The following is a 15,225-nucleotide window of genomic DNA, read 5'->3' on the forward strand; positions in this document are numbered from 1 at the left end:
CATTAAACGTCTATGTCTTTGTTATAATGTAATAATGTAATGTAATAATAAAATAAAAATAATTACAAAATACAACAGACAAATTAGTTAATTAGCCTTTTTTTGCAGATGAATTTGTGGGATGTAGGATAATCCTGGAACCAGAAATGGAATTTATAGCGCATACATAAAGACAAACAATAAAAAAAAACACACACAAAAATAGTGTTTCGTACAAAGCCAACTCAATTCTCCCACGTGCCGCCACTGCTGCGATTCCGTCATTTAAATGACCTCAAGTCATGTTTAAAAATCGAATTAGCGTAATTCAGCAGCATGGAGAAATTAGCAGCGTAATGATTTCTGATTTTGCGTCGGAGCGCGTGATTCAATCAGGCTGACAGATTCCAATTTCCTCCACTTTATAATCCTGTTCGGCGCTAATTCATCATCACCGCAACAAAATCAATTTGTCCCCCAGACCGAGAGGTTTTTGTTTTGTTTTGGGGGGGGGGGGGGGGGGGGGGGGGGGGGGGGGGGGGGCTAGGGGGGCTACTTAGGCTGGCGTGTCACCTCTCACAGTTTGTGACACACAATGAGCCAGGCTTGATTTGGATTCCAAAAACTGTGACTGAAAGCCAACAGCTGGACTGGCTGGCAGTCGTTCCTTAATTATTTGAACGGCTTGATGCGGCACAATGTGTGGGGGGAGGGGGGGGGGGGGGGGGGGGGGCGCAAAAGACAGCGAGTTAATTGTTCCGACCTCCCCTGATGCTCATCTTTGTGTGCGAGGAAGGCGAATAGACGGGCTGCCGATGATCTCATTGGCAGAGTATGTATTATGCGCCCCCCCCCCCCCAAAAAAAAAAAAACATAACCCCGATTGTTGTGAAATGATCCCACACGCTAAATCGTTTAACACGCGCGACGGATCGAGCTAATTGGCAAAAGACGCTAACACGGTGTTTGTTTCCATTTTGGCCTCATCGGGGTTCATTCGCTTAACCTGCCGCACATTTACACACAGGAAAAACTTGCATGTTGGGGTGCTACAATCGGTCCATTCTTTTGCGATTCAGACACTCGGCCACCAGATGGCGCCAGCAAACTTCACACGTGTGCCCACCATCACTTTACATGGTTACCTCAGAACCAAAGTGTTGTGTTTTGGGCTCGCAATTTCCCATACTTTAGTCGTTTAAAGACATTTCTTTTACTTGTCCGAATCCTCTACATGTCAGCTTTGAATTTCACACTAAATCAAACATCTGCTTTGACTTTGGAAAACAATTTTCTGATGGATGTGACACACCAAAACCCGGAACTGAATCATAATTTTGTTATCAGATTTTTGTTTGTACATTTTCTGCAATTTCAAATCATGTCCTATTTTTGAATCATCGGATGAAAACAATTGTTTAATTTCCCTACTAAAAGATGTTTTTTAAAAATCTGATTCATTCACGAATCAATTATTAAAATAATGGTTAGTTGCAGCCGTACTTGAAATCATAGAAAAACATCAGCAAGATGTGCACAAAGTCGACTTGGCGAAGTAGCACTTCTACGACACGCACGATACTGAAGCGGGACTACAGTGAAATTGAAGTGGGGGAAAATAATAATCATAATGTAGCAATGAAGAAATAACTTTATTTCCTTACATTCTACTTTATTATAACTACAGTGGACCTATTTTTTCTTTTTTGGCATTGGAACCATCCCCGAAAACGCATAGCGGCGGTTTATCCCCGCTCGTTCAAGAATTTTGGGGTTTAAAAAAAAAATAAGAATAATAATTCAATACAATTCTAATGGGTGTCAATTATCCACGGGTTTTCGCTATTCGCGGTCCGGCCAGCGCATATGCTTTCATACAGTACGATACCGTTTTGTGCTATTTTTCTTATTCCAAACATGTTCCCATTTTTCGGGGGGTGCACATCACTCCCTTGACACGAATAAATGAGGCGGCTTTTCCGTGCGCCACAGCTCACCTGTTTGATACACTGCAGCCGGTCATTGGTCTGCTGGATGTGTCTGTCCATGGACGGAATGGAGTTCATGTTGATTGTCCCTCGTTAGCCTCCTCGCGCTCTACCTGCCGGCCATCGAGCTGAAACACAAACAACGCGCACAGTGTTGTCACATGCGCGCGACGGGGGACGGGAGCTAGCGGTCGGTCGGGCGGGCGGCTGACGAGCGAGCGCGGACGACGACGTCCCTCTTAGCTCCTGCGGCGCCCGCTAAACGAGGCCTCGCCCCCCCCCGCCCTCTCCACGCACGCAAGAAATAGGACATGAAATGGCAACAAATATTAGCCAAAGAAATACAAAATGGATTCGAAACATAGGGAAATATTACATTTTGAAAGTACACATAAGAGAAGAAATATGAGACCATTCAAAATATACAAAAAGCGCACACTTTGTGGGGAAAAAAAGTACACGAGAAGAAAAAAACTAATCATAAGAACAAAAAAAGAAACAAAAAAACAAGTAGAAAAATGTGAGCCAAAATAACATAATATTAGACACAAAAGTAGAAAAATATTAAGAAAAGTAGAAAACTATTATTAAAAAAATACCAAGGATAGAATATAAATGTATAAAAACACTCGAACATTGGATGACAAATAAATGTTTGGAAAAAAATACAAAACTATGCAAAATGCAAAACAAATTTGCAAACATTCTGAAGTAGATGATAAAAATGACAAATATGACATGAAAAATATACAAACACTGAAAAAAATGGAGGGAAAAAAAAAAGAAAAGTACTAAATAATGGGCAAAAATCCAAGAATATTGGATGGAAAATAGACACATTTTTCTAAAAAATACAAATTATTTACAGTAGAAAAAATGAAGGAAAAGAAATATGAAAAAATATAACAAAATATTACAAAAAAACTACTGCAGTAGTAGACAATTGTAATACTGTATAAAATAAATTACCAAATATTAGCTGAAAAATACAAATGACTCAAAAAGAGGCATCCAGAAAAGCTACAAAATATTTGACATTCAAAAATACAACAAAACAAATATTGGAAAATCAAACATATTGGATGAAAAATACGAAAATAATAGCCAAAATACAGTGCACAAATGTTAGCAAAAAATAGAATATAGGAATTTTATTTTTTTAGAAGAATTAGATGAAATACTAAAAATAAATGTATAAAAAAAGAATAGCAGAAATTATTAGAATTAGACATAAAAAAATAGAAAATACAAACTTATTGGCTAAAACATAATAAAATATATAAAAACAAACTAAATGGTAGAAAAAGTAGAACAATATTTGAAAAAAAATGAAAAATATTAAATGAAATAAAACGGAAAATAAAATGGACAAAATAAAAAAAAAAAAAAGTTATATGACTAAAATATATGTATTTTCAGAAAAAAACGCCTTACCAATAGCGCACCATGGTGTACACTCTGCAGTTGAGTAAACAACCCTGGCTACGACAGTATATGTCGCGCATAATAACATCTTTTCAGCGCAACGGGGGTGTGCTTCCATTACCGCACACAGCCAGAAAGTTCCAAAAATATTATAGAGGGATATATAATACAAACCTAAATTATTTGGATCATTTTATCATTGAATTGCAATTGAATTTCATTTGGTCTTTTTGATTTTTATTTTTTTTAGAATGTATTTTCAATTCTATTTTGTACTTTAATAATGTATGTATGAATTATTATTAATAATACAGAGGAGTCCTGCCGTTACTTCCCGCTTGCTAAATATTACAGCAGATAATTCTAAAAGTATTATTACAAAAAGACCGTTTCGCTCATGTAACTATGAGCGAAATCCATGTTGTTTATTGTTGAAAGTCATTTCAAAATGTTTATGTCGTCAAGTGTTGATGACAAGCATTTTTGTGAAAGAATTGATCCGGGTCGTGCCCCGGGCGCTTCTCTAATCCAGCCAGCAGGTGGCTCTCTCTCCCCCGGCCTGCCGCACGGTGGCGCTGGTGATGGCGATGACGTTGGAGAGGCGTCGCTTTAAGCCTTTTAAACAAGCGCCACAAATCCTCGCCTGCCGGTTCATAACTCGAGCCGCCGCCGCCGCCGCCGCCTCCCTTCACTCTCTGCATGCCTGGCCTCTTCGCGCCTCACCCCGCGGTGAGTTATCGGAGGCCCCGCCACTTTGCTTCCGCGTGCAGCTCTTTGAAGTGCCGCTAATTGAGCCACTTAAAGGGACAAGACAACGCCTCACACTCAAATTAACGCCTCCTCCTCCAATAAATGCCTCCCCCTCAAATCCACGGCTCCTCCCCAAATAGATGCCTCCTCCTGAAATGTACATATGCCACTCAAATAAACACCTGGTCCTCAAATACATGCCTACTCCAAAAATAAATGCCTCCCCCTCCAATAAAGGCCTAACTCTCAAATAGACACCACCCCCTCAAACAAATGCAAAGTGCCAATAAACCCCTCCTCTGCAATCAACACCTCCCCTAAAAATGGACGCCTCTTTTCGAATAGACACCTCCCCCCCTTGCTGATTGCACATTATTTATTTTCCTTCTTCTTCGTCTATTTTCATTTTCATTTTCATTAGTACCATCTATGTTTTACGTCGCACCGTCGGACCCAGAAAAATTCCCAGTTGTGAATGTAACTTTCACTGAAAACGGCAAGAAACGCATTCTGATCAAGTCCGAAAATAAATGATTAGGGCAAGAAAATACTAAATACTATTAGACATAAACACACAATGATTGGAGGGGAAAAAGTGAAATCAATTTGAAAAATAACCAGTAATTATTAGAGAAAATACGAGAAAGGTAATATCCAATATTAGACAAAAATACAGAAATAATAGACAAAAACTGAAAAAAATACCTGCTGAAAAATACGGAAATATTAGGAAAAATACAGAGCAATTTCACGTGACCAAAAAGAAAATATGCAAAAACATACACAAGCGCGCGCGCACACACTTTGTAAGGAGTGCCGTGCCAAGCTCATGATAGCCTCACAGCCCCTGCGTCACGCCTAATGTGCTCCACGGCAACAGCGCGGCGTGATAGAAGATAGATACGCCTCCGCAATAGCGGCTCAAGCAACACGCACGACACAATTGAACGGGAGCGAGGCGGCCCCGGCCGGCGTCAGCGCGTCACCTGACGGCCACACGTGGAGACGCGTGGCTCAAGGCGGCGCCGCCGCCGTCCGTCTAACGGAGGCCAGCGAGACGCAACTGAGGACTAATCCGCGCCATCGCGATATCTCCTTTCTCCCAAACGGCGCTCGCCTTTCATTAGGTGAACGTCGACGGGATGCACTTGTTCCCTACTCTGATGTTCGGGCAAGTGAAACGGAAAGGTCAGATAATCTTCATGCGCTGACGCCTTGAGATGCGACTGACCCGACTTACAATCTTTTGGAGATACGAGCCGTCATTAAGCTGATTTTGTCGCAACGTCACAACTTTGGCTTCTGCTAGCTTAATGCTAACACACAATGTAAAACACCATAGACGGGCTAACGAATAGCATCACCGTAGCGGTGTTAAGCAACGGATATTTGAACACAAACGGCGGAGCGACACAACACAGACAATATAATGAATCTCACAGGCATATATGCTTTATTATATTACTGCGGTTTACGGAGTCCGTTGTGAAACTCTTCCCACCACTGTTGACGGCGTAGAACATCGCACGCATAAAGCTGCGAGAAGTCAACCAAACTATGTGAATGTGCGGAGCTCCAGCGAATTAACCCCGGCGAGGCGACGATTTGAGAAAACACCAAAACGCGTTTTTTCCGGGGTGCTCGAGGGGATTCAAGGAATTCCCGTCCATATTAATAGAGAAAATCTGGAATCTGATTGACAAAACTCACGTCAGCGAAATGGATTGAATAGTGTTCCCTCGGCATATCGTATATTTGCCACATCGTGGGCTTTTGAATGGTAAAATAAATGCTTACTAGCCTCAAACATTACCAGTGTTAAAAAGAATAACACCAAAACTAATTTATTTGTAAGAGATGAATCGTAATTTTCCAAGCAATTTAGTGAAATTGGATAGTACAAAAAGGGCTTTTCAACTTTTTGCGTTTTCAAGCGCCGATTTGTGCTTTTGAGCCATCGTCACTTGAAAAAAGCGTCAACGTGTAAACAACCTCCAAGCTGGCCTTTAATTAAGTTACCATTGTGCTGACGTTTGAGCAAGCCGAGTGGAAGTGTGTGGGGGTGGGGGCCGTTTAGACGGGACACTTATGGCGGGCGGGGGCGCGGGGGATGTGTGCGCCTCGTCCTCCTCCAGGTGCCCGCTCGAGGGACAAGGCTGCGTTTGTTCCGTGCGGGAGAAGCGGCAAAAGGAGGATGGAAATGTGGATGACTTCCATTGTTGCCTCACAGAATGTGCCCTAATCCCCAGCGGGCTCCATGCAGAGCTGGCACAGAGGATAATATGAGCCCGGGCACCCCCGTGCCCCCCACGTATGCGCACTCACACTTCCCCACACGGCTCCGTAACAGGCCTGGGAATGGATTTATTTTATGTGGTTGGGTGTGCAGTGGCAAAATGTGAGCGAGGGCACGCACACACTTCACTGATCTCCACTACACCCCGCCCCCCCGGCCCCCCGTCCCTGACCCCGCCCCCTCTCTCACATAAGCGACCCCTCCCGAAATTCCTGCGGGAGCAGCCCCACACGTTCGGAAGCGCACGAGAGATTGTTCAGCCATCACGCACATCTGCAGCGTGATTGCAAAAGCGAAAGGAGCACAGCAGCGGTGGGGGGGGGGGGGGTCTTCGTGATGGTGGGTCCTCCACAACCCCCCCCCCCCCCCCCCCCCCCCCAACACACACACACACACACAATTACTAGGCAAGGAAAACAAGAGGGGCCAAAGCAATATGTCCTCTCCAACCAAGTGTAACGCTTCACATAGCCCCTCCCACCAGCACCAGCACACCATCATCATCTCGCATGGGGGAGAAGGTGGTCCATCCTGCTTCACCCTCAACCCCCCCTCCCCCACAGCAAACAGCTACTCTTTTAATTTGCTTCCAGCCCTCACACTAATAGCAAAATGGGTGAGGGGAGAGGGGCAAGTGGGGGGGGGGGGGGGGGGGGGGGGTCACAAACAGATGAGCCACCGTAGGAGGTGGAAGCAAAAAGCTACTTTAGCCTGGAGCTCCCCAAAGATGGTCCCAAACAATCTGCTAGGATTTCAAATTTCAAAAATCAATCGTCAGTTTTTCGAATTGGACAAAAAAAAAAAAAATCTCTTTTAGTTGGCAGAATGTTGTTCATTTATTCCACTTGATTCATTTATGCAATTTGTTGACTTTATTTGACTAGATTTGCCTCCAGATTTTTTTGCACATGCAGGATTTAAGTTTTATCTGATTTTATTAGTCAAATTTAAATTGCATCTGTTTTTTAAATATTTTATTTTCACATTATTTTCTTTATTTGTAGACTGCTACTTTTTTCTGACTATATATTCATTTGACATTTTATTGTATTTGATGTCTTTACTTAATTGGTTTATTTTATTTGCTGATTATATTTCATTTGCAATTAAATTTATTTTATTTATTTATTCAATTTTCCTTTTTTTTACTTGACTTTGTTTACTGTACCTTTAATTGTTTTAATTGGGTTCATTTCACTTTATTATATAACATCAAATTTGATCTAATTATTTAATTTCATTCTACTTCACTTTATACGTCAAAGTCTCTTATTGTATTTTATTTGCCGTATCGCATTTTATTTGTAATTATTTGATTTTATGTGACGATTCGCCCACTTTTTTTCCATTTCAAAGTTTTGGTTGGTATTAGTAGGAATTTGTACAAAAAGCACAATCCACATTTACATTCAAATACTTCGGGAAACCATCAGGAAATGACTATGAAACATAAATAAGCAATTAAGGAGTGGGATTTTGAACCAAAAAAAAAAAATATATATATATATATATATATATATATATATATATATATCCTGCCTTCATAAGCCTTCCCTTGCAGGTGCAATAACATAAAACGCTACAAGAGTCCAGTGGTGCGTGGAATTGGAATCTTGACTTTTTGTAGCGTTTGCAATTAAATTCTCCCGAGATGGCCCGTGTCATCTAACTATTAAAAGGTACAATGTGTGATATCAGCAGCTCGTTTGATAGCCTTGCTGAGTGGACTGATCCTAGCAGCTCGGGCGTTGGTGGAAAAAGGGGGAGATGGGGAGGGGGACTCGGTGGTGACGGTGGGAGGGGTCCTCATGCTGCAAACGTGCTCAATTAAAAACAACAGGAGGCGCCGCGAGCCCCCGGCCTGCACTTGTTTGATGCGGAGCTCCTAATTGGTCAATGACAACACATTAGCGGACATGCAACTCAGGAGGCTTTTGACCCCCCCGCCCCTTCCCCTTCCCGAGTGGGTCACTTAAAACTCATTCACTGCCAGCCTTCCCAGTTGACATGGATATTTGACTTCTAAAGCCGTCAATGGCAGTGAATGTGTAAAAAAGGGAGGGCCGGAGGGCGGCGTTGACCTTGAAAATAACCTATTAGGAAACTGATATTTCAACATTAACTGTGCAGCAATCACACATTCAATACAATAGTACACACAGTCATATATTCTTTATCCTCTACGTGGAGCAGAGACGAGCGACACGGCACAGACGTCCATGTACGTATATCCGTCCGTCCGTCTGTCCCCATGTCTGTCTTATCCTGCCCCCAGGTGGCCAAGGCCGGCAGCAGCACAATGGCACAACACATAGACTGGCTAATCTGAGCTAACGACAGCTAGTTACACTCTCATTCGCCGACTCCCGCGTCACTCGCCGGGCCAGGCCCCGCCTTTTGAAGCCGCGCACATTCAAAGTCACAGATACTACTGTGTAGAATGCGAGGATGGCAATCCCAAGTGCACAAAAATGACTGCCTGCACCTCATAAGCATATTTCGTGTAGGTACCATTGTTTAATAAAGCTTTTTTTTTTATACAATTACTCCAATAATCAATAGGATAATAGGAACAATAAATTCAAAGTATTTGATACCTCGTCGAATCATTCATCATCAATACACAAGATATCAAAACTACCACCGTTACCGAGTATCTCCATTGACTGTACTTATGGACTGAAGATGCAGCTCACAATCACGTTACTATGGATATCGTATCTTGTGTCGATATCATTGCGGATCGTACCGTTATCGCGCACGGCGCAGTTTCGATACACCGGCATTAGATATCAAATCTGCGGCAGTACTGTACCCTTACCATGATATTGTCAGGATTGTGACGATACACTTCAACAGTATCCAAATCCAAATGTAAAATCTTTTAACACTTAAAAGCTTCAATCGTAAGCGTGCAAGTAGTCCGAGCGGTTCACACGTTCGCAGAACAGTACGTCTCATTTCATGTAATTGTACAGCGTGCTATAAATAGCATTAAATAAATACTGTATGCAAGCACAAGAGGGTTGGGGGGGGGGGGGGGGGTCTTGTTGCAGCAGGCGTGTACAATTTATGCTGTCAAATGAAGCAATAAGAACCCCTTCAGCGCGCACAAATATGCCACTTGGTTTTTTTGCAGCCAGATGCCAGAAATATGCATTCCGTTTATTATACGCCGTCAAAGTATGAGCAGCATACCACACGACGCAGATGAAAAAGATATCAAGTAGTTCGTTGAAAATGTGGACGTTACATTGTGGCGCAGTCAAATACAGTGATAGGGAGGCAAAAAGGAGAAAATCAACGTCATCATACTACGACAGCATCAAAATGGAGATTTTGGTTTTCATGTAAAAATGTAATGTTACGATTGAACTGTAATTTTGAATTAATGTCATGTCAATGTGTTTTTAGATTGTTTCATTTTGATTTCTGGTTTTTACTGCTTTTATCTCTGAAGCACTTTGCGATTTTCATTTAAATGAAAAAAAGCATCATCAATGAAATGTATTTCATTTTTTATTTCCTACTAATTTTGTACGATTTCCTACTAATTCTTTGTGTGCACTGGCATTAGTAGAAAATGTAAAATCTTTCGGGTGTTCCTTAAAGAAAATGTCTTTTTTTTTGTTACATGATTAAAATACATTCATGAGGTTGGAATGCAGTAGAACACTGTACAATTTCCTTGTAATTTTGTACAATTTAATACTAATTCCTTGTGAGAACACCATTTGTAATAATATTGTAGCCTAAATAGCTAACTAATTGCTAACCCAGTAACGCGTTAGCTGCGCGACGACCCGGCCCGCCATCCATCAGGCGAGTTGAAATAGAATGACGGGCGAACGTAAACAACGCTGCCTGCAGGTGGATCTCGGCACACCGTGGCACAATAGCATACATTGCAAGTAGATCGTACCTACAGTCGGAATTAGGGCCCGACCGATTAATCGGCCATTTTCAAATCTCTCTTCTTCTTTGCATCTCAGATTTTTTTTTTTTTTTTTTTTTTTTTTAAACACATTGACACAATACAACACAGGACAAAGATAACGACATTCAAACATACAAACAAACAAAAAAAAGGCTTGGTTCTTAAGTTAAATACTAAAAGGGCAAAGTATTGTAAAACAGTCAAATGTTCGGGCTGTAATTCAAGTTTTTGTAAGCATTAAGGGACCAAAAATTGTTTTCATTTTAAATTTGACATTTTTAAATTAATCGGCCAATTAATCGGTTATCGGAAATTTTACTAATATCGGAATCGGCATGGATCTCCAAAAAAAAAAAAAAAAAAAAAAAAAATCATACATTGGTCAGTCATAACATAATAAAATAGAATGTTAAAAAATAAACATAGCTATGTAACTGTGTAGGGAAAACTCAATTTAACCTGAAAGTCGGAAGCACTTTCAAAAAAATCCCTAAATACGTAGCCTTAACAATAGCAAATGAGTATTCCAGCCTGTTGTTCAGAACGCCTCCGCTCTGCATTGTGGCACGATGAAATGTTGGAAAAGGCGCCCGTGAAAACGCGCCGATCGCCCAGGAGCCCGGCCGGCCATTGTGTCGCTAATCTCATTAGCGGCTGCGAGGATCCTGGCTGCTCACCGAAACCCGCACGTGCGCAAACACGTCCTTTTCTTGTAATTATTAACAAAGCCACTTGAATGCCTTTCTTCGCCTTTCTTCGTTGTTTTTAAGTAGCAGTGCGCTCATCTACCTTTTGTAGCGCTTGAGAAGTGGGGAACAATGTCGTCGTCGGCGCTGATTCGAGACAACCTGCGCCGGATGCGGCAAAAGCACACCGCAACCGAGCGGCCTTCGTGTTTCCCAGTCGCTATATCGCGCGTTGACTATTGCGAGTACAGCAGCGAGCCGACTAGAACGGAAAACTATGAGGGAGGTGGCGGCCATTCTGGGCTAGCGGTGACCACAACCGACGGGCTCACTAAACTAATTCAATTCGTAAGCAGAGTTCCGCTGTATTTTGTATCGATACCAAAGCTTACGATACGTTTTCGGGATGAGCTGCCGTTACCGTGAGCTTTCTTTCCGACATATATCGTTTGTTGACGCGAGTTTCTGTGTCATTTGGGAGCACGGAGGTAGAAGCGCGCCATCGCTCCTGACTGAGCCGTCGGTACCGGCTCGCCATTAGGAGCCGCTTTGTTCCCGCGTATATAACCCCCCCCCGCCCCCAGCCGCTGCCGCCGCCCCCCCTCTGGCCTCAGACCAGCCAGACTTCAGCCGCCAATGGCCGTAACCATGGAAACTGCCTTCATTCAACAGTTGCAAATAATGAAGACAATGTGTTTTCCATTTAGATGAGCTGCTTTTTTTTTTTTTTAAAGAAGATATGAGAGTCCGTCCTGACTGTTTCATTAAAGGGGCTTAATAGTGCGATTCCTCCTCGCCGGCGCACAATCGCACATTAAGTTGCTCCGCGGGGGGAACGGCGATACAACAGACGTCATGAAATATGTTCCGATGACTCCACTCGGGAAGTTGTTTTTACATATTGTGTATTTCTACTTCCATCTTTTCACAAGGTTTGTAAAATTCTGAGTGGCAGAATGTGAAAACGATGGCAGAAACGTCTTGTGTTTGGGTTTGAGCTAGCAAATATACCCCAAACGGTTTAGTTTTGTAAAATTTGTATTTGATTTTTTAAAAATCAATATTAATCCTGCGGAACCAGTGGCCAGCCTTGATGACAGACTGGGAACCAGACCTTGAAGGAATTTTCTCTCCGATATGTGGAAAATGTTTGGTCGGGTTGTCTTTGCGTAACTTATCAAAAGAAGAAGTCTGCCGGCTGATGCCAGCTGTATAGTGCGCAATCCATTTCAGTGTCCAAAGAGTTCCTCTGCGTCATTAACCTGATCAACAGATGAGTTCATTTCAACTAGTGGTGCGCAGCCTCCCTCTAGTGGCACACAAAGGAACCACTGAATCGATTATTCAAACTGCGCCCAATGTTACAAAGTGGCTTAAACTCTTTTTAAAATCCAGAACAGTACATTTGTTATAGCTGAACCTCGGTTTTTGTACACCCCAGTTTTCCTAAGAAAACCAAGGTTCCGCCAAAAAGTTCAGTTGTATTCAACTTTGAAGTACAATACATTTGCAGTTAATCTTTTAGAACTGTTTGTTTCCAAACATTTATTTTGGTACAACTTTGATTGAACTTATGTGCAATACATTTGAATCGAGTCACTTTCTAAGGACATTTGTATTCGCCTATATTTAAGCGCTGTGCTATTGTTCAAACTGCGCATAATGTTACAGTGCCTAATACTTGAGGAATAAAGCCTACGCCTCGTTGACCTAGTGAAAATAAATGTCTTTCTACCTTGGCACAAGTTCACACACACGCGAGAGTCATTCAGGCCTTTCCAATGAATTTGTGCGTAAGCGTCGGGGACAAGGGAAGGGGCGGGGGTGTTTCCGCTTTCATTTCTTCTCGTAACACCCGAACGACTTTATTGTTTCGCTCCCATGCAGCCACCGGCCGCTATTATCGTACAAACACCTGCGTTATCTCAAAAGCGCCGACAATTTCCTGGATAATTAAGCAAAAAAGATGCGACGTTGGTGCGAGATATCTTGATTTGCTCTCCAGCTGGCCGCTTTTCAGACTGTGTTGCCGGCGCCGGGCGGGGCCCATATGCGAGCTGCCTTAAATGGCTTCGGCGGGAGCAGAACCGTCGCCGTGCCTCATCGCAATCTGGATCGAAAAAAAGACAAAAGGGAACGCTTGCGTAACGCAGGAGCCTGATGTTACCCCAGCCCAATCGGACCGCTTCTCTCTCTTCCTCCCCCTTCGCCTTCGCCTTCCCCGGTGGCGCTCACAGGAGCGGGATTGTTCCGCTCGGGCCCGCTTGGCAGAGGCCGCGGATGGGAAAAGTGCAGCTAACACTTCCTGCCCGGCTGAATCGCAGCGTCAACCTTCAGCCGGGGGGGAGGGGGGGTGGCCGGGGGGCACAATGGCCCGTCCTTAGCCAAAAAGCACCGCTTGCCCGTCGCCAGGCTTCTTCCTGTTTGCCCGCCGCCCTGTCTGTCTTGCTCTGTCCGACTCGGACTGAGAATCTGCGCAAAGGCCAGAGGAGTCGAAACGGAGGTTATATTTTGGCCCGGCGCTTCATTCGGCAATATCGGATCAAGCGAAAGCTCGGAAAGACCTTTTCATCTTTGTCCGCCATTTGCGCCAGCACCATGACAACAATGACAAAAACGTTGAAGTTTCCAAAAATTTTAATCCTTCCAAAAAATCGAAAATGAATCCAGCGGGACCCGTCGGTGACGAGGAGAAATCGAGCGGACGTCGTAAATAGTTGCAGCAATTTCCACCACGTCTATTATTATTAAAAAAAGAATACTATCGAGAAATATTTTCAAACACAAAAATATTACCAAAAGAAATCAATCTACGAAGAATTGCAAAAGATATGTATTTTTTAAACATTGAAAAAAAAAAAAACACTTAGAAACATTTTAAAAACTACAAAACGATTAGATGGAAAAATACAAAAATATATTCAAAACAAATATTAAACTATTAGAAAATAAGATGATCTATACTCACATATTTTAAAACATACATAAATTTAAGAGGAGAAACACAAAAAATATGCTCTAAAAGACTAAAGAAGAAAATACAAAAATATTACTTAATACAAAAACATTGGAAATAATCTGATACTGTATACACATTTTAAAATACATATATATTTTGTATATAATGAGTGACTCAAAAAAATCTGACTTAATACAAAAACGTGACAAAATACAATGTTGCTAAAGAAAAATATTAGTAGAAAATACAAAACATATTGGAAAACAATACAAAATATTACAGAAAAATATTAGATAGAAAATCAGATATTAGTTTATATTATTGATTTATTACATTTTACTGATTGTAAGGGAAATTTGAGTGATTGTGATTAATTCATTTGAATAATTTAAATGATAATTCTTTGATTTTTTTTTTTAAATGAAAAGTTGAATTATTGTTCTATTTTTGTAAGATATTCTAACATATTAGAGCAAATACTCCAAAATACAGAAATACAAAAAAAAAAAAAGCCACAGCCAACAAGGGAGGAACAAAGCGGTGCTGGAGGTCAACTGAGGTCAGCTGAGAGGGGGGGGGGGGGGGAGGAGGTGGGGTGACCACGAGCCCGGGGTCACGACCTTCGACACCGATCGCCACCGAGGCCGGAGAAACCGATACAGTGGCTCTCCTTGAGCAAGAGAAACGGCGCGAGCCTCCGTGATCCCAAATTCTGTCAATGACTCAAAGCAAATAAACGCTTGCCGCTCGCTACCCAGCAAAACTTTTCATTTCCTGTCCTCCTCCAGGTGCCACCTGCAAAACGTTAAAAAGCTTCAAGGCAACAATCGACACGCATTACGCGCAGGATTCTTCAGACTCGCTCCCTCTCTGATGTTCCCATTCCGTGTTGACCAAATGGGGAATCGAGTTCAGGAAATTAGCCAGTTCCTGTCCCTTGGGAGGAAAAACTTTTTACTGCACCACTTCTCGACCTTTGTTAACATCGTACGGCCTTTCGAAGCGCAGCTAAAACGTCAGAAAATGTATTAGTCCTGAAAAATAAATACATCAATCAAATGAAAAATGTAGGCTCCGGCAGTCCCGCGACCCTTGTGACGATAAGCGGCTCAGAAAACGGATGGTGGATGGAAAATGTTGGAACAGACTGCGGTGACGCTTGGAGTACTGTCGAATGTGGTGGCGTTTCCACATTCCTGAGGGTC

At 42.3% G+C, this 15,225-nt stretch overlaps 1 protein-coding gene across 2 annotated transcripts in view; it reads right to left on the reverse strand.

Moving 5' to 3' along the window:
- LOC133469721 (zinc finger MIZ domain-containing protein 1-like) overlaps positions 1–15,225 on the reverse strand; it is a 79,852-nt gene that overhangs the window by 27,343 nt on the left and 37,284 nt on the right. For both annotated transcript variants that reach the window (XM_061757126.1, XM_061757127.1), the window contains exon 3: positions 1,977–2,095. In XM_061757126.1, the coding sequence (XP_061613110.1) occupies positions 1,977–2,045 (69 nt within the window). In that variant the 5' untranslated portion in view covers positions 2,046–2,095. The remainder of the gene's footprint in view (positions 1–1,976; positions 2,096–15,225) is intronic.

Source organism: Phyllopteryx taeniolatus, chromosome 19 (genome assembly GCF_024500385.1).
Source record: "Phyllopteryx taeniolatus isolate TA_2022b chromosome 19, UOR_Ptae_1.2, whole genome shotgun sequence".
Taxonomy (NCBI): domain Eukaryota; kingdom Metazoa; phylum Chordata; class Actinopteri; order Syngnathiformes; family Syngnathidae; genus Phyllopteryx; species Phyllopteryx taeniolatus.